Source organism: Mus caroli, chromosome 19, assembly GCF_900094665.2.
Source record: "Mus caroli chromosome 19, CAROLI_EIJ_v1.1, whole genome shotgun sequence".
Classification (NCBI taxonomy): domain Eukaryota; kingdom Metazoa; phylum Chordata; class Mammalia; order Rodentia; family Muridae; genus Mus; species Mus caroli.
The window spans coordinates 29,810,825-29,831,661 of NC_034588.1; the positions used below are offsets into that span (position 1 = coordinate 29,810,825).

At 37.3% G+C, this 20,837-nt stretch overlaps 1 protein-coding gene across 1 annotated transcript in view; it reads left to right on the top strand.

Annotated features, from left to right (window-relative positions):
- Positions 1 to 20,453, top strand: part of Pten (phosphatase and tensin homolog) — a 69,167-nt gene extending 48,714 nt beyond the window's left edge. The window contains exons 6-9 of the mRNA XM_021151179.2: positions 5,876 to 6,017; positions 9,838 to 10,004; positions 12,159 to 12,383; positions 14,167 to 20,453. Of these exons, the coding sequence (XP_021006838.1) occupies positions 5,876 to 6,017; positions 9,838 to 10,004; positions 12,159 to 12,383; positions 14,167 to 14,352 (720 nt within the window). The 3' untranslated portion in view covers positions 14,353 to 20,453. The remainder of the gene's footprint in view (positions 1 to 5,875; positions 6,018 to 9,837; positions 10,005 to 12,158; positions 12,384 to 14,166) is intronic.
- Positions 20,454 to 20,837: the final 384 nt, after the last annotated feature.

Genomic DNA, 20,837 nt, shown 5'->3' on the forward strand with positions numbered 1-20,837 from the left:
GAGAGAGAGAGAGAGAGAGAGAGAGAGAGAGAGAGAGAGAGAGAGAGAGAGAGAGAGAGAAATTGCTGTTTTGAATATGTGAGTTTTTCAGTTTTAGGTCAGAGAAACCCAAATAGGAGAAGGAGACAGAGAAGACACAAAGGGAGACATTTATTGACTAATATAACCTAAAAGGTTAGGTCTGGATCTAAATGCTCAATAAATGTCAGGAATCTCTCCTTTTTGCACTCTTCCCTTTTTCTTTCTTGGCTATGTTTATTCAGATAGGATCTTTGCAATTAATACCAAGCTATGGCCCCGTAGCTTTAGGCTTACACTCTTGACTAACTGCAGTGGTAAAAGAACACCATTTGACTAGAGGTTCCTAGAATAGGTTCTGATTTCCCTGGTTTAAAGGGTGTGTCCTTTTATTTTATTTTTTTTTTGTAAGATTTGTTTATGTATATGAATACACTGTCACTGTCTTCAAACACACCAGAAGAGAGCGTCAGACCCCATTACAGATGGTTATAAGACACCATGTGGTTGCTGGGAATTGAGCTCTTAACCACTGAGCCATTTCTCCAGCCCACATCTACCTCTTTTTTTGAAACAAATACTTTTGCTAGTAAGTGGAATCGTCTTACAAATTCATATATCTGAATTGAAGAATAGACCCAACACCCCCAAACCACAAAACTGTCATTATAGCTTCTAAAGAAAATCCAGGTGAGGAAAGAGTGTTGGCTAGAAATGATCTGTGTCATTTTTATAAGGGGACATAGAACTCGAAGCATTAAATATTCCAAACTTCAGAGGTTCTTCATAAAGGGGAAAAACTGAATTAAGAGACGTTATGGCTTCATTCAAATTGCATAGCGTTCCTGTTTTCAAGTCACCTAAGTCAGATTCATTTAGGTCAGGTACTGCATTTGAGCAAGATAAGCATGTATGGTCCTACTTGTTTCTTATTAAAGTAGAGGCAGCAGGGCTGGCCTCAGTGTACGTGGGACCCAGCAGTTGGCAGGTAGAGTCAGGAGGATCAAGAGTCAAAGCCATCATCAGATCCTGCAGCGTGTTTGAGGCCAGCTCTCCCCTGGGGGGGAAATTTGAGGTTGTAATGGTTGGCTGTGGTGTCACAGAGGCCTATAATCTCCACTGTTGGAGCCTGAAGCAATAGAATACCTACTTTGAGACCATCCTGGGGTACATAATGAGACCCTGTCTTAAAACATAAGATATGTGATAATATATACCTTGTAATTTTATGGGAATAATAGAAATGTGTTTTGAATATTAGAAAATATCTACAATAACTACTATTGTCATAGTATTAATAACCACATTCTTTTGTTTATTGAATTACTGCCTTGTTATTTATTGTGGTCATTCAGAATGTAGGTTTTCCTCTTCAAGCAAATACTTTTTAGGTTGAAACCTTTATTTATGAGCTTAGACACGGAAAATATTTTCCAGTTCATTGGGAAAGTTTGCTCAAATAGAAAATTACTTCTTTCAGGACTCTAAGTTGTGAATTTACCTTCTAGAAGATCATCTAGACTCTGAATGCATAGAAGATGAACATATACATACACACACACACACACACACACACACACACACACACACACACACACTGTGTTCCGTGCTAATCCCGTATAGTAGTCTTATGGCAGTATTATAGATCTCAAAGATGTATGTTCTCCATATAGAGCCAGCTCAGGCATGGTGGAACACACCTTAAATCCCGAGCACTTGGGAAGTATGAGTTCCAAGACACAAAGAAATTCTTGTCTTGAAAACCAAAAAAAGAGAAAAAGTAGTTAGCATCAAGTAGCCAAGGCTTATAAAAGAAGAATTAATGAAAAATACACTAGGAAAATGTAAAATTCCAAAGCAGGCGATAGGCTTTTCGTATCGGAATAGCATTATAATAAAAACCATAAAACTGATCAAAGATGTCATTTTACACTCACACAGGAGACACTTCATATGGACACTGAGCTGTTATGAATGCCAAAAGGAGTCAGCTTTGTTAAGCAAACGCTAGAGAAAGAAAATAAAAAGATAGACTCCGAGGAGGCGCAAAGTAAATATGTGCACACTGAAGAAAGTGATAAAGTTGGCACCTGAGTGCTTTGCAGTGTCCACTTACTTAGGTTAATAACTCATTAGATTAACTACAAATCCCCACAAGCTTTGAAAGTAGAACCCTGTTACCTGTCTTGAGTGGAACTATAGTTTGAAGTTTAATTCAGGTCATTATGGAAATTTAAAGCCATTTTCTTTAATAATTTTTGAGCCATTTGAAGAAAGATACATTGATTATTCACCAGTAGAAAATAAAACAGAAATATAAAGGAGTGAACTGGGGAAATGCTGAACTATTTGGACTAGCAAATCGAACACTGACTACAAGAAAGAGAGCTGGTGTTTTTTTAATAGTGTTTAGGGTTAAATCTGGGTTTTTGTAGCTGTCTCAAGGATGAATAATGTAGCACATGTTTGTGTTTAGCTAGGCAGTTAAGTCCTAGGGGTGTACGATGCTCTGGCCTCACCTTGCTGCCTAGGCCTTAGTATGGTGCAGGCTTCCCTCTGTATCACCACTGCCTGTGAGCTCTGTGAGCTCTATCACACAACTGCAGTTGATCTGAGAATTGTTTACTTACATATCAACCCAGCTTTTTTCAAAAGGATGAGCATTTAAATGCTTGTGATAATAGGTGTCCTTCCCATCACTTAAGAATCTGTTTATTGCTGTACACAAGTGTGAAATGTGTACCAAAAACTAGAGAGCAAGAGAAATGCCATCTGAACAGTATCACCTACTAACTTGACAACCCTCTGCTATCAACTTGCAGTAAGTTTCTTTTACAAAAATGTTTAGAGATTTTATGATGGGGTCTCATTATGTGGCCCAGGGTTAACCTTGGCCCAGAGTGCCTCATCTTCCCAAGAGCTGGGACTGCAGGCATGTGCAACCACAGGCTTTATACAGATTACATTTTCTTTAATTTAATCTTTTGGCTAGAAATAAATTAATATGGTTCAGAAATTTATGTCATTAAAAAGAGCTGTCCTCATCCATTTCCTGTCTACTGATTTCCCCTGACTTGCTTAGCTATGCTATACTCGATCTCTGTAGCTGTCAGTGACAACTTTTGCTGCAGTTGCATTATTAAAAAGGTGCTCTAATATGAACTTTAAACATTAAGGATACTCCTTAGTGTTAATACTTTGTAACAATTCTTCAAATTAGTGTGGCCTTACTATTTTTTAAAAAGGAAAATATTCCATGCAATGGCATTGTATGCCTTTATTGCCAGCCCACAGGACACAGAGGTAGAGTGGTCTCTGTGAGTTTGTGACTTTGAGGCCAGCCTGGTCTACAGAGCAAGTTCCAGGACAGCCAGAGCTATACACAGAGGAATCCTGTCTCAAAAAAAAACAAAAAGAAAAATATAGAGAAATAAAATTTCACCTACTCCAACATGTATACAACTGCTGTTTCTATAACTGTTACTTAGTATTTGTATATTTTTTGGTTTATTTTAACTTCTTTTGTATAACTGAATTTGCTGGTTTATCCTCATGTAAATTCTATTAAGGAGGTTCGTGTTATTGTATTAATTTTTTTAAAGAAGCAAATTGAAGTTTATATTTTCTCAGAATTCAAATATAAGCTTTGACTATTTAGTATGTGATTTTTCACTCTAGCCAAAGTCTTAAATTGCCAATCATGATTTCAAGTGGTTTATATCCATTTTTGTTTGTTTGTTTGCTTTTGCTTTTGAAACGGGGTCTCTCTTTGTAGCCCTGTTGGCTTGGAATGCACAGAGATCCACCAGCTTCTTTCTTCCTCCTGAATTCTGGGATTAAAGTTATATATTGCCACTTATCCATTTTGATACACATATGGAGCAGAGAAACAGAGAAAGACAGAGAGAGGGGAAGAGGGTGGGGGTCAGAGTTCATATACCTGTATTTGCTAGAGTTCTTCTATATTTCTTAGCTTGTATGCTGTCTTCTTCCCCAGCAGAAGGGTGTCTGTGTCTAGAGTCCTAATCACAGTAGAAGTTGAGAGGCCATCAGTAAACTAAAGAACATTGTAATACCTTTTTCTTATTAACATAAAATACCTATTTTCTGCAGTTCTGTTTGTTGAGACTGGGCCTCACATAGGTCAAGCTGGCCTTAAACTTATGATTTTGGTTGTGCCCAAGTACCGAGATTACAAGAGAGTACTGCCATGCCAAAACAGCTGTTTATTTTAAACTGTCAGATTAAATGCTTATTATTTGCCTTATATTGACTTTTTTTTACTGTTATATTGTGAATAGAAAAATATTAACTCATTAGGGAATGAATTGTTACACATATAGTATGTATGTCTGTGTGACTATATGTATGTATGTGTCTGTATGTTCCTTGGATGTCCATCCTCTGGTGCCATCTATCTTGTTCAGACAGGGTCTCTCATTGGTCTGGAATTCACCAAGTAAGCTAGGCTAGCTAGCTAGCCTGTGAATCCCAAGAATCTGCCTGTCTCTGCTTCCCCAATGCTGAAGTTATAGGCACATATATGGTTACATGATACCTTTAAACAATGTATATAGGCCGGGCGTGGTGGTGCACACCTTTAATCCCAGCACTCGGGAGGCAGAGGCAGGCGGATTTCTGAGTTCGAGGACAGCCTGGTCTACAAAGTGAGTTCCAGGACAGCCAGGACTACACAGAGAAGCCCTGTCTCGAAAAACAAACAAACAAACAAACAAAAATGTATATGGGCATGGGCTAGGTTGGCTGAAGTGATAGCTCAGTGGTTTAGAGCACTGTTGTTCTTGCAGAGGACCCAGGTTAACTCCCAGTACCCACACAATGGCTTACAAAAACATCTGTAACTCCAGTTTCATGGCATGCCTTCTGGTTTCTGTGGGCACCAGGTATACATATGGCAAAACACTGACAAAATATTTCAAGAACTAAGAAAAAAACATATGCATGGGTTTTGGGTCATACATGCTTACTGACTGAGACATCTCAGCCTCTGTATGTGTGTGTGTGTGTGTGTGTGTGTATAAAGGTAGAGATTGATTGATTGATTGATTGGTTTCTGGCTGGCCTGGAACTATATAAATAAACCCTGGGCTGGTTTGGAACAACAGTCCTCTGCTTCATCCCCTTTAGTGGTAGGACTACAGGTGTGGGACACCATTCCTGGTTAGGGTCCCCTTTTAAATGTCATATGAATTATATCTTATAAATATTTGTAATATTTTCTAAGCCATTTTATGCTTCCCTAATGTCTGCAAGGAATGGATATAGCACAAGGATACCGATACCCCTTACTGCCTCTGTTAACAAGTTGTATTGAATATGTTTATCATTCAGCTGTATACTCTCTCTTTTCCTTTTCTTTTTTTTTGACTCTAAGGTCAAAATCTCATTTTTCCTGCACAGAGGCAACACGTTTCTCTAGTGTACTGATTCAGATATGATTTTTCTTAGAAAGTATGTAAACAGGTTTGTGACGAATTAACATGCCTAATAAACCCATCTTTGAGAGGAGACTTGGGTATGTGTAGCTTCAGTACAGAGACCATTGACTGTCTGTTTGAATACACAGTGGCCTTTGCTTATTGGGTTCATAGATCAGAGCATTATTTAATATTTGAATAAATGAGGTATTTAGTAACTACATTTTTAAGAATATTCTTTTGTTATTGCTCTTATTCTAATATTGAGTTAGATTTGATTGTTAGCCACTTAAAGGAGAAACTTTGGGATAACCCAGTTATAGGAATTTTGTATAATAACTTTAATGAAACTTTTCTTTTGAATTTGACTTCTCTTTTTCTTTTGTCTCCGTCCTCCCCCTCCCACCTGGGTCCATCAGGGAGTAACAATTCCCAGTCAGAGGCGCTATGTGTATTATTATAGCTACCTGTTGAAGAACCACCTGGATTACAGACCAGTGGCACTGCTGTTTCACAAGATGATGTTTGAAACTATTCCAATGTTCAGTGGCGGCACTTGCAGTAAGTACTCTAAATTCTCAGCCATCTGTGTGTTGGAAAACTTTTTTAAAACCACATCTAAATGTATATATAAACGGTTAGAAATACATTTACCAGGTTAAAAGGAGTATATTTCTGAAGTTGAAATTAATTAGTTCAGTTGTTCAACTCACTGGGTTAAGAAAGCTAACCCAATGAATTTTGGTGTTCTTTTTTTTTGTTTGTTTGTTTTTTTGTTTTTCGAGACAGGGTTTCTCTGTGTAGTCCTGGCTGTCCTGGAACTCACTCTGTAGACCAGGCTGGCCTCGAACTCAGAAATCCACCTGCCTCTGCCTCTCAAGTGCTGGGATTAAAGGCGTGAGCCACCACGCCTGGCAATTTTGGTGTTCTTCAAGTCAATTATATTTATGGGAGAAATATTCTATGTTATAACCACCAGATGCAGTCTCTGTTCTGACAAAATAACTGAGAGACACTCTTGACAGACCAGTGTGAGAATGGCCTCTGGCTACAACCAGGTCCTCACCAGAGGGAAACAAACGTTCACTGTCATAGAGACAGAAAGAGAGGAGCCCTTCAAATACAGAGAATAAAAGAGAGTGTGAATTGGGATGTGTGGAGAAAACCTAAGTGTAGCTCTGAAGTCAAGCTCTCAGCCTGTGGCTTGGACTTGTCATCTCCTCACTGAGTTTGCTTGTTAGTAAAATAAAGAAATCTTGGTAAGTCTATAGTCATGACATCAGTGTGTGCTTGTAATTTCTCTTACCTTAGCAGCTGTTGGCCTTAGCAGATGTGACCCACCATCGTCATTTTGATCGTGTTCTCCTTTTCTGCTCTTCTTTGCTGGAGTTCTTAGTTACAGAACTCTAGGAATAAGCCCAATACCTGGACCCAAACCAGCTACTTAATGAAGAGAGAATATATATGTTTGTAAAATGTATGGAGGAATTTTATGCAGCCCTATAAAGCCAAGCTGCTGCAATATCTTCTGTGACAGATTTTTTTTTTTTACACTGAACGTCTAAATGACACCTGGGAGTGGTCAGTCATGTTTTACACTTAAGATATTTTATTTGTATTTTCAATATAATGTCCTAGTATCAGATGTCACTTATTAGAATCCCTTGATATTATTTTACGGATGTTTGCAGTTTGTCAGTGATTTTAGTTTTTCGCCTCCATGAAATACTTCAGTAAATTAACTTGTTCTTTCTAAAATCATTTTTATGTAGAGAATCAGTTTCTTCATCAGATAGGTGTGATTGCCCATGAGTATGGCAACTTTGTTAAGGGCCCCTAATTTATTTATATAGCTCGTTGGAAAGTTCTAAGGACCTTCCATACTGATTAAGTATATTAGTATAATTTTAAAAGTGTGAGTACAAGGCACAATGGACTATTGAAAGCAATTGACCTAGGAACTTCACTTAGGGTCATTGAGAAGGAAAAGGGATAAGAACTCATGTTCTTCCTATAGTTTAGGTATCAGTATAGAGCTGTAAAGGCGGTGTTGGAGGTAATAAGGAAAAGCTCTGCTCAGGAATCTCACTAGGTACTGACTTTTTGTCAGCTCTACTTTGCTTATTGATTAAACTGCTGTTGGGCTTTTAGTTGGACAGCATTATGTTTACATCTCTACACTTAATAAATATTGACTACTAAATTCTTTTAATCTTTAAATTTTTCTAGTTATTTATGTGCTGGGATTTAATACTATATGTTGAAGTTATATTAAAATACAGCTCATGAGATTCATATGTATAAATTATAACTGCCATGTTCAGAAAAGGTTTTGGAAACAATTTCATGAAGAAAGTCGGTCACTGGAGAACACATGCAGTTTGGATTGGCATTGAGTGTGAAGGAAATATTACAGGCAGTAGAAATAAGGTGACCGAAACATAGCAGAAGAGCTGGGCAAGAAATAGAAGATGTGATTGGCTTTCAGAGGATCTTGAATGGGATGTAATAGACTTGAACTGTTGGTGTCACGATAATTCTAGGAACTTCAGCTATGTTTTAAGGACAGGTCCATGTTGTATGTGATGTGATGCTGTGATGTAGGAGGGGTAGTACAGCCAGCTCTGTGACTTGGCAGATGTTGCTAGAGCAATGGAATGTACTTTGTTTGGGTTTTCTTTACTTGTTCATACCCAAAGTGCATTTGAGATTTGGAGATAGAAATATTATCACTTTGCTTTTAAGTTATTCTAAATCTGATGAGATCAAGGTGCTTGTGAGGATCTGCAGTGGGGCTGCAACTCTGTCTTGGTGGTGTCATGTGTTTCTCAAGCTAGAGTGCAGGATTGCCTTCAGTCTCCAGCCTGAGGAGGAGGAGGAGGCATGAGTGAAACAGACAGAAGTAGTGATAAAAGGTATAGTGTCTTCTGCAGAGGTATAATGTCTTCCAGGAAGCGTTTGCCAAGCGTTTGTCTTCTTGATTATTACCTTACTTTTTCTAAGTGAAGAGAAGTTGCTGAATAATAAAAATGATCAGTTTGCTTTTATGTCAGGATTCACTCTCATTCTTGTTTGTCAAGTCCAGATCCTGTCATTTCTTCAGAACATAGTTAATTAACATAGCACATATTTCAGATGTGCATCTCAGAAGTCAAGAGGACTGTAGTAATATTAGAATATTGATGTTAGAACTTCCATCCCTCCTGTTGGACGTGGTGGCGCACGCCTTTGATCCCAGCACTTGGGAGACAGAGGCAGGCAGGCGGATTTCTGAGTTCGAGGCCAGTCTGGCCTACAAAGTGAGTTCCAGGACAGCCAGGGCTATACAGAGAAATCCTGTCTCGAAAGACCACAAAAAAACAAAAACAAAATAAAAAAAAACAAAAAAACAAAAACAATTTCCATCCCAATGGGAAACTCATGCTATATAGGAGGTTGGTTTTTTTTTTCAGTGGTCTTAGAAAAAGCTGCTGTTTATTCATTACTGTACACTACAGCTGGGGACATTGTCAAGGAAAGATGCCATGACAAGGCAATTCTTATAAAAGAAAGCATTTAATTGGGACTTGCTTACACTTTCAGAGGATCAGTCCATTATCAACCCGTCAGAAAGCATGGTGGCACACAGGCAGATAACGCTGAGAGTTCTACATCCAGACGCTGGCAGCCTCTACCTCCCGAGTGCCAGCACTTTTAAAAGCATGGGTTTCCATCACCCAGCCATACACGTTTTTTTTTTTTTAACATATTATTTTTATTAATTCCTTGAGAATTTCAGATAGGCATTTAGTGTATCTTGATGTACTTCTCCCAACAGCCTTTTCTAGTTCCAGGACAGCCAGGGCTAAACAAAGAAACTCTGTCTTAAAATGCCAAAACCAACAAAACAAAAACTTGTGTACTGGAGGTCAAAAGAAAAATGATCAGTATTGTCTATTTCTATATTATAAAGGCTTAGGTTTACATCGTTTATTAAAATATTCTTGTAAAGTTGCCTTTTGCAGTTCACAAAGTCCCAGGAAATTGTTAAAGTTATTTTATGCTTAAAGTAGTTTGTGATGGGTCTTTTGCATAATGTTAATGTAAAGCTTTAATTATTAATATGCTGCTAGAGTCTAGTCTTAGAACTTACTGTTTGTGAAGTAGCAATTGATTATCATATCTGTAATAGAACTTTACTTAAGGATTCAAATTGAAGATGTCCTTACATGGATTGGTTATGTTTTTACATATTTTATTTCTACTGATTTGTTTTAGATAAGCAGTCAATAGGAAGAGTTATCATTTTGTGTATATTTCTGTTTATTTTATCATTAAAATAGCTTTTGATAAGTTGAAGACGTTTCTTGTGAAATGATCCTATATGTATTTAACCACACAGATCCTCAGTTTGTGGTCTGCCAGCTAAAGGTGAAGATATATTCCTCCAATTCAGGACCCACGCGGCGGGAGGACAAGTTCATGTACTTTGAGTTCCCTCAGCCATTGCCTGTGTGTGGTGACATCAAAGTAGAGTTCTTCCACAAACAGAACAAGATGCTCAAAAAGGTTTGCAATTCAGTTCTGTTCTGTAGAAATAGCCATTCCTCAATGAGTAACCACAGATCTTTTGCTTAAAGCCTTTGGTTAGGAAATTATTCTGTAAGGAGAGACTATTTCTCTGACATCTACCAAACTGATTACTCTTGTGTTAGATTGGCAGACTCTTCATTTCTGTGGCATTGATGAGACCCACCTGCCCCAACCCTTAGTTTGTTGGCTTTTTTGGTTTGTTCTATGTTCTTATGTAGCACAAGCCATGTTTTACCCATTTGGATTTATGTTTCTTGAGACTAGACTATTTTATATTTTGTTTCCCCAGGTTACTGAGTATTTAGTCAGTATTACTTAGTTGAAAGAAGTGGTTATGAAGAAGTAATAGTAATTTAAAAAAAAAAAAACCCAAAACCAAAAAGGTGGAGACAGCAAGCATACCCTCTGTTCAGGGCTGCTGGGGCTTGAGATGCACTTAGGGGGGGAGAGCTCAGGTGCAGTGTCCTTGGAGGGACCAGTTATCCTTGGTGTAGTCCCCTTAGTTGAATGTGAACATTAAAATGAGTCTTAAGGTATAGAAGTTTTAGCTGGCATCAGAAGAAGATACCAGTTTTGTGCAGAATCAATTCCCGTGAAGCACATAGGGCAGTACATAGTCTGGAAGGGGATTTCATTTTCTCAGGCCTCAGGGTTTTTATAAAAAGCAGTAAAAGGAGAGCTTACTTACTATAAAAGTAATGTCAGATCAATTTATCAGGAGAGATAATTTCTTTTTTCTAGGATCTACATAGTTAAAGAAGAAAAAAAATCACAAAGTTAACCAAATTAATGTTTTTATCATGGACTTCTCATGAAACAAAAAAGCTAAATATAAATATCTTTGAGTTACTGGGTTTTTTTGTTAATTTTCTGAGACTACAATAAATGTGCACAAACATTTCAAAAATTGGGTATTTGGAAGGCTTTAGTTTTTTTTCCTCTTACTTTGTTCGTTCGTTTGTTTGTTTGTTTGAGAGACATGGTCTCTCTGTGTAGCTCTAGCTGTCTTGAACTTGTTTTGTAGACAAGACTAGTCTCAAACTCAGAGATCGCTTGCCTCTGCATCCTAAATGCTGGGATTAAAGGCCCGTGCCATCCCTGCCCGCTATCTCTTACATCTTGTAAGACTCTGATTCACATAAGAGTGTGTGTGTGTGTGCGCGCACACACATGCACATGTTTTTCTTTCCTTGTTTGTTTGAAGACAGATTCTTATTCTGTAGCTCAGGTTGGCCTCATATAAAACAGTCTTTTTGCTTTAACTTCCAAGGCAGGAGCCGCCTCTCTTGGCTTTATATTGCTTGTAAAAAGAGATAATTACCTCACTGTCTCCTTGTAGTTTTAGAGATGTGCTGTTTCTTACTCCAGATCTCTGAAGATTAGATATTTATAACATATTTGTATATCTTAGATTACTTTCCATAAATTTCCATTTATCATAGCTTTTCCTTACTAATTACATGCCTGTTCTGATTTAAATAAAAACAGTTTTAGAAAATCAGTGCACATCAGTGAGCTACATTTGCAAGTTTAAATAATATTACCTTGTTTTCTTCTAAGTAAAATATGATTGCCAACTGAACAACTTTGTTAAAATAATTGAGATCAATAAGGTTTGAAAAGGGCTGGAAACAGGACTCAGCAGTTAGGGAGCACTGGGTGTTGTGGAGGACACAGGCTTGGTGCTCAGCACCCATCTGTTGTCTTACAGTTGTCTGTAATACCAGACCTGGGGGTCTGAGTCCTGCCCCGGGCCTCCATGGACACTGGACAGATACAGGGGCCAGAAATGTAGTTGCCATAGGGAACAACTTACTGGGGCTTCTGTTGAAGCAGCAACACCTGATCTTTGTTTATATCTACATATACATAAACTCAGAACATTTTTAAAATCCAGTATTAGAATAAGAAGTAGTTTTCTTAGGATTTTAAGATAAAAGTAAGATACCAGATTTTACATGATTATATTTTTTATTTAAAATTTTAGAAAAGAGAACTTAGTGAATAAGAATATTCCACAAGGTGTTCGCCTTCACTTAAGAATATCAAATAATATATGGTTTATATGTTGACTATTTGTGGTACATTTTTAAATAAATGAAATACATCTTTCATTTCTTTTCTGTTTAGGACAAAATGTTTCACTTTTGGGTAAATACGTTCTTCATACCAGGACCAGAGGAAACCTCAGAAAAAGTGGAAAATGGAAGTCTTTGTGATCAGGAAATCGATAGCATTTGCAGTATAGAGCGTGCCGAGAATGACAAGGAGTATCTTGTACTCACCCTAACAAAAAATGATCTTGACAAAGCAAACAAAGACAAGGCAAACCGATACTTCTCTCCAAATTTTAAGGTCAGTTAAAGCCATTTGCGGGTGGGAGGGTGGGTTTTATTCTAATTGTGAAGCTGAAGAGCTAGACATTGTTCTAGTATTGTTCACTGTGTAACATTCCCGAGTGGTTGCGTAGCCTTTCCTTTTCTGTTTATTATTCCACTTGCTCGCCTTATTTCTTCTCCTCCCCGCTCCCCATCTTGAATCTTTCCTCTTTCCTTTCTCCTTTTGAAATTTTTTTCATTCCATTGTATTTGTTTCATTCACATGTAACAAACTCAACCATAGATTATTATATTATTATATAACATAATAATACCCCTAATACTTAAAATAGAAAATGACCTTCACACATGTTAAGTGAACATAGACGTAATATTCAGTGTCTTTGGATCTCAAGTATGTTTTAAGTTTCCTTTAGAATCCTTATCTTTTCATTTTTTTCTTTTCTCTAAATTTACATTTCTATCAACCACCTGCTTTCTGATTTTTTTATTTTAGATAGGGTCTTGGTATATAGGCCCAGGCTGGCCTTGAACTGGCATGTCCCTGCCTCAGCCTCACCTGGCAACCATTTGCTTTTAAAATGTATTTCTCTCTAGTTTTATTGCTTTAATATTTTCCTGGCAATGTGCCTCAGTGCTTGCCTAACATGAGAAATGCCTTGAGTTGAACACCAAGTCCTACAAAACAACCAATAAAAAAAATAAAGCATTAAAAAAAGTTCATGTAGATAAAAGCTGTTTTCATTGTCACTGTAAGGTAAGTCCTATGAAGCATGCAGCTGGCCAAGAAGGTCTGGTCAAGTGGATGGTCTGTAAAAAGGGTTGTCTGCGTGAAATGGGCGCATTTAAATATGCAAATTGTAGCGACCTACAGAACAGTTTTGTGGGGGAAGGAGGAAGAGTAGAAATGAGAATCTGAGGCATGAATGAGCTTGGTATATTCAGTGGCTGAAGTCATTTCCACTGAGTCACAGGAACCCAGTCTTGATGTAGCAGTGTGGAGTGAGGAACACAGAGAAGGTATAATCTGAGCTTTCTAACCTTCCAGTTCACTTCCTAAACTGAGACTGGCTCAGAACCTAGGGAGAGGAGAGGCCATGGGGCTGTAGTGGCAAGGAGCAGTGATAAAATTACTAACTTTGAAGGGGGATTCTTAAAGCAAATGTTGGTTATAGGAAAAACTTATAATGACTTGCATGATGGGAAAAGAGCATAGATGTGATTTAAATCTGGTCTCTGCCAATTGTTCACTAGAGATTGTCCTTTAGCATGTGGCCTAGACTTCAGGGTTTTTGTTTCTTACCTTTTAAAATGGAAATAACCTAAGAACTGCAGCCATGCATGTAAAGGCTACTGATCAATCCTCGCAGCACAGAGTGCTCTGTTAGCTTCCTCCATTCTCTCGTCAGATGACTGGTAGAGCTAGTTGACCTTATTAATCAGTATTGTGTAATGTCACTAATGTAAACATAGAGTTGTCTCAGAGATTGCAAGAGAAATGCTTTTGAAACATAAGCACTTATAAATTGAATTTTGTGATTTAGTGAGTTCATTGCCTTCAGTTTGCACTTTTATAGAATTATACAGTGCTTATGGCTGATGTATTTTAAAAATAGCTTTCAATTCATCATTGTGTCTTTTGAGAGCACAGTAGTCAATCTTCAGGTCATCTGAAAAGCAGCGCCCTTCAGAATTCATTTTGTTACAGTACTTTCAAGTAAGTCTGCAAAACAGAATGCCTTTGCTAATACAGAACTCGTTCTAATCGTTTATTCTCATCTTCAACTTTCCTTCTCTAGGTGAAACTATACTTTACAAAAACAGTAGAGGAGCCGTCAAATCCAGAGGCTAGCAGTTCAACTTCTGTGACTCCAGATGTTAGTGACAATGAACCTGATCATTATAGATATTCTGACACCACTGACTCTGATCCAGAGAATGAACCTTTTGATGAAGATCAGCATTCACAAATTACAAAAGTCTGATTTTTTTTTCTTATCAAGAGGGATAAAATACCATGAAAAAAAAAACTTGAATAAACTGAAATGGACCTTTTTTTTTTTTTTTTTTTTTTTTAAATGGCAATAGGACATTGTGTCAGATTGCAGTTATAGGAACCATTCTCTTCTCCTGACCAATCTTGTTTTACCCTATACATCCACAGGGTTTTGACACTTGTTGTCCAGTTAAAAAAAGGTTGTGTAGCTGTGTCATGTATATACCTTTTTGTGTCAAAAGAACATTTAAAATTCAATTAGGATAAATAAAAGATGGCACTTTCCCATTTTATTCCAGTTTTATAAAAAGTGGAGACAGGCTGATGTGTATACGTAGGAGTTGTTCCTTTATTTTCTGTCACCAGCTGAAGTGGCTGAAGAGCTCTGATTCCCGGGTTCACGTCCTACCCCTTTGCACTTGTGGCAACAGATAAGTTTGCAGTTGGCTAAGAGAAGTTTCTGCAGGGTTTTGTTACATTCTAATGCATGCACGTGGGTTGGGATTGGAGGGAATGCTCAGAAAGGAATGTTTCTAGCTGGGCTCTGGACCATATACCACCTCCAGCTCCTTAGATGCACCTTTCTTTAGCATGCTCCACTTACTAATCCGGACACCCGAGAGATTGGCTGCTGCCCTGCTGTTTGTTTGTGCGTTTTAAAGAGCATATTGGTGCTAGACAAGGCAGCTAGAGTGAGTACATTTGTATTGGGGTACAGGAATGAACCATCTACAGCATCTTAAGAATCCACAAAGGAAGGGATATAAAAAAAAGTGGTCATAGATAAAAGACACAGCAACAATGACTTAACCATACAAATGTGGAGGCTTTCAACAAAGGATGGGCTGGAAACAGAAAATTTGACAATGATTTATTCAGTATGCTTTCTCAGTTGTAATGACTGCTCCATCTCCTATGTAATCAAGGCCAGTGCTAAGAGTCAGATGCTTTCGTCCCCGCATCAGTCAACACCTTACATTTATTTTTATTAATTTTCAATCATATACCTACTGTGGATGCTTCATGTGCTGGCTGCCAGTTTGTTTTTCTCCTTAAATATTTTATAATTCTTCACAGGAAATTTCAACTTGAGATTCAACAGTAAGCAGGTGTTTTTTTTTTTTTTCCCTAGAGATTGATGATGTGCGTCCTCAGTCCAGTGGCTGTCAGACGTCCCGCCCCTTTGACCTTACACATTCTATTACAATGAGTTTTGCAGTTTTGCACATTTTTTTAAATGTCATTAACTGTTAGGGAATTTTACTTGAATACTGAATACATATAATGTGTATATTAAAAAAAGTCATTGTTTGTGTTAAAAAAGAAATTAGAGTTGCAGTAAATTTACAGCACTGCACGAATAATAAGGCATTGAAGTTTTTCAGTAGAAATTGTCCTACAGATGCTTTATCGACTTGCTATTGGAAGAATAGCTCTTCTTAAATGTGCAGTGTTGAGTCACTTCGTTATAGTGGTAGAGTTGGGATTGGGGCTTCAATTTCACTTCTTAAATATCATTATATGTTTGATATGCCCAGACTGCATACAATTTAAAGCAAGAGTACAACTACTATTGTAATGGTAATGTGAAGATACGATTAAAAAGGATCTCCTCCCAACCCCTCGGGAATTTGGTGTCTTTCAAATTATATCCTGACCTTGACATTTGAATATCCAGCCATTATTAGATTTCTTAATGGTGTGAAGTCCCATTTTCAATAACTTATTGGTGCTGAAATTGTTCACTAGCTGTGGTCTGACCTAGTTAATTTACAAGTACAGATTGCATAGGACCCACTAGAGAAGCATTTATAGTTTGATGGTAAGTAGATTAGGCAGAACGTCATCTAAAATATCCTTAGAAAATAATGTTGATGTATTTTCCATACCTCATCAGTTTCATTCAACCAATAAAGTTTTTAAAATTGTAACAAAGCTCTTAGGATTTACACATTTATATTTAAACATTGATACATGAATATTGACTGACTGTTGATAAAGTGATAAAGTCAGAGACAACTTTCCCTGAGATCTCACCATGGAAATCTGTACACCCCCTTGTCTTTCCTAAAAGCTGAAGGTGGCTGTGACTAAAATGCAAAGCAGCCGTTGATGTTTTGAAGATAGTGATGAACACTGTTCTTTGTTAGTTTTGGGCACAGCATGCTAAACTATAACTTGTATTGTTCCAATATGTAACACAGAGGGCCAGGTCATGAATAATGACATTACAATGGGCTGTTGCACTGTTAATATTTTTCCTTTGGAATGTGAAGGTCTGAATGAGGGTTTTGATTTTGAATGTTTCAGTGTTTTTGAGAAGCCTTGCTTACATTTTATGGTGTAGTCATTGGAAATGGAAAAATGGCATTATATATATTATATATATATAAATATATATATTATACATACTCTCCTTACTTTATTTCAGTTACCATCCCCATAGAATTTGACAAGAATTGCTATGACTGAAAGGGTTTTGAGTCCTAATTCAAACTTTCTTTGTGACAGTATTCACGATTAGCCTGAAGTGCATTCTGTAGGTGATATCTCCCGTGTTTCTGGAATGCTTTCTTAGACTCTTGGATGTGCAGCAGCTTACGTGTCTGAAATGACTTGAAGGCATCACCTTTAAGAAGGCTTACAGTTGGGCCCCGTACATCCCAAGTCCTCTGTAATTCCTCTTGGACATTTTTGCCATAATTGTAAAAGGGTAGTTGAACTAAATAGCGTCACCATTCTTTGCTGTGGCACAGGTTATAAACTTAAGTGGAGTTTACCGGCAGCATCAAATGTTTCAGCTTTAAAAATAAAAGTAGGTTACAAGTTACATGTTTAGTTTTAGAAAATTTGTGCAATATGTTCATAACGATGGCTGTGGTTGCCACAAAGTGCCTCGTTTACCTTTAAATACTGTTAATGTGTCATGCATGCAGACGGAAGGGGTGGATCTGTGCACTAAACTGGGGGCTTTTACTCTAGTATTCGGCAGNGTTGCCTTCAATCTGCCAGNTCNAAAGTTCCATCTGTTTTCATATAGAATATATATACTAAAAAACATCCNGTCTGTAAAACAGCCTTACCCTGATTCAGCCTCTTCAGATACTCTTGTGCTGTGCAGCAGTGGCTCTGTGTGTAAATGCTATGCACTGAGGATACACAAATATGACGTGTACAGGATAATGCCTCATACCAATCAGATGTCCATTTGTTACTGTGTTTGTTAACAACCCTTTATCTCTTAGTGTTATAAACTCCACTTAAAACTGATTAAAGTCTCATTCTTGTCATTGTGTGGGTGTTTTATTAAATGAGAGTATTTATAATTCAAATTGCTTAAATCCATTAAAATGTTCAGTCATGGGCAGCCACATATGATTACAAAGTTCCTGTACATTTTTCTATTTTTTCCCCCTCCTTGCTATCCTTCCAAGCAAAGCATCTTTCTGTCATCTTGGTAGACACATACCTGTCTACTCATGGTTAAGAAGAGCACTTTAAGCCTTAGTCATCACTTAATAAGTTATTCCAGGCACAGTAAAAAGTTCAAGGTTCTTGGAAAACAGTGCTTATTTCTCTTTTTATAAGCCAGATGTCTGAAGATAGCCCTAACCCCAAGAACGGGCTTGATGTCTCAGGTCTGTTCTGTGGCTTAATTTTTTTAACACTGCAGTTGGCCATCAGCACATAGGTTGTCCAGAGTAGTAGGCTCAAATATAATATCTCCTTTCTAATATTCTTAAAGGCTAAGGAGTAAGGCATGTCCTTTCAATATAACAGTAAAATAACTTGTGATATTTTAGAAGTAAGCAGACCATTAATGTCAATGTGGAGTTTTAATGTTACATGAAGTTGATAGTTTCTCTGCGACCCATTTAAAAATACAAACCTAGTAGCATGCAATTGTGTAAAGAAATAAGAAGATTGTATGTAGTCACACATGTTCTTTACAATTCTTAGTTTGGTGAAAACTTGAATATAAAGGTATTTTGATTTATATGATAGTTTGATGATATTTGAAAAAAGGAATTTCCTGACATTTTACTTTTAGGTCATGTCCCCCATTGTGCTGTAATTTAAGCCGACTTGGTTCAGTGAATGCCATCACCATTTCCATTGAGAATTTAAAACTCACCAGTGTTTAACATGCAGGCTTCTGAAGGGCTCCCGGAGAATCAGACCTTAAGCCCAGTTGATTTACTTCTAACATGAAACTTTGAGTTCCTGTATACTTTGCTAGATAATTTGTGGTACATCTAAAGCTTGGTCTTAAGTGGCTTGTGTGTGGATTTTATTCAACATTCTTGTTGCTAGGGTAGAGAGAAATGTTGCTGAGTAGAAACAAGAGTAGCCAGTTCAATCTGGTACAGAGAGCAGTCCCTAAAATCTGTACACAGTGTAATGGACCACTTTAGGAGTCAAGAGGCTGATTTTTTTCCTATGAAATTACATTGCAACAGGAAGCCTTCTAGTATAGTTCCTTTTACTGTTAGAATACGTTTTTATGCATACGCTATAGCTGCTTTCCCATCTTCCAACAACAGGTATCAGGATGTAAGCAAGCTTTAAACAGTGTGAAGATGGCAGGATAGTGTCATCGGTAACAGTCCTCTTGACTCTAAATGCAGTTGCTCTGTAACACTTTGTGAATATAACATCACAATTCTCATGTCCTTTTGGGACATACCCCGTAGTATGTTTTAGTGACTAAGCAATCCTTTTTCTGTTTACTCCTCATGTACATTTTCTCTTTAAAACTAACACCTGTACTGTGTATGTCTCCAAAGCCTTTTAGCTTAGATTTTAGGAAACGAACACTGAACGGATCACTTTTTAGTGTAGCAGGTATGGGATATGTGCATTATAGAGAGACCTTGTCAGCTCTCTGGGCCTATTTGAATGTTTATTGTTGGTGTGGTAGGGGAATCAGTAAATACAAGTTACTTTGGTTTAGCAGAGCAAGCTCAGTGTGGGTATTTCTCTTTGAAGCATGGTGCGTGATGCACTGTGAGTAGAGAATTTGGTCACCCTTTGAGTCCTCTTGCATTTTGCAAACTGTTGTTCAGCAAATGCGTACCTACCTTGCCCCCTAGGTAAAAGCAAGAAGTACTACTGATTTATCTGTCACTCAGCTGTCTTTATATGTGTGCTTCTGTGACTTGTATCACACAGGAATCTTAAAGATTTCACACATTGTTATCTTTGAGCTCTGAATGTTGAGTATTCTGGTGGGCTAACAACAAGACAAACTCTGAAAGTCATTTGAGAATTTTCATGAAACATTTAGCTGAAAACATTTTATAATTTATGAAAAAAAAATGTGTTACCTTAAACTTTTACATATGTGGGAGACATTAACTGCCATATTTGAGCATACTGAATTTTAAATTTAAAATAAAGCTGCATATTTTTAAATGAAATGTTTAACAAGGATTCATATTTTTTGTTTTTTAAGATTAAGAATAATTTATGTCTTCTCATGTGGAACCTCATCTGTCACAATGGTTAGAGTATACAGAATGGAGCAAGGCTTGTAGTGGTTTAGCTTACAGTGAAATTCTTAATGTTTAGATGTGTTTACTTACTGGCTGTCATGTATACTTTTGAGATTTTCTGCCTGTTCTGTGCAGTTTTCTAAATGATACTCCTACTTAAAAACAGCATTTTAGTATCTATTTTCTGTCTCCATTAAATGGTCCTCATTTTCTATTGGGTTTGGAAGTGTGCACATTGTGTGTGTGTGTGTGTGTGCGCGCGCGTGCGAGTGTGTCTAATTGTGGAGTTTGGGAGAATTAGTTTTGAAAGTGCTAGAATAGAGATGAAATTTGGTTCAAGTAAAATTTTCCCACTGGGATTTTACAGTTTATTGTAATAAAATGTTAATTTTGGATGACCTTGAATATTAATGAATTTGTTAGCCTCTTGATGTGTGCATTAATGAGATATATCAAAGTTGTATATTAAACCAAAGTTGGAGTTGTGGAAGTGTTTTTATGAAGTTCCGTTTGGCTACCAATGGACATAAGACTAGATATATCTTCCTGTGGAGAATATTTTTTCTTTAAACAATTAAAAAGGTTCATTATTTTTGATGATTTGTTTCTTAGCTTTTTATTCATCCGAGAATCAATCCCTGCTATGTGTAACAGGTATTTGGACTGTATTACTTAGTGAAAGAGGAACATCCTGTTCTTACTGGTGAAAAGTTTATACTCCACTAGAGTAAACTACATAAAAGCTGTGGGGTGTGCTAGGAAGTATGAGACATCATGGTACATTGTACAGATCTCCAAAGGGAGATGGGCTCCCTTGCATGTCCATCCTCAGAGTTTAGATTCTGTTTACTAGAGCATTACTAGAGTGAAATAGCCATGAAAGTGCAGAGAAACTTCCAAGTAAAGGCAGTGAGAAATCCCTGTACCCTTCTGTCTTTTTCTTTCCCTATTGCAGTGTACTGAAGTGTGTCATATTGTG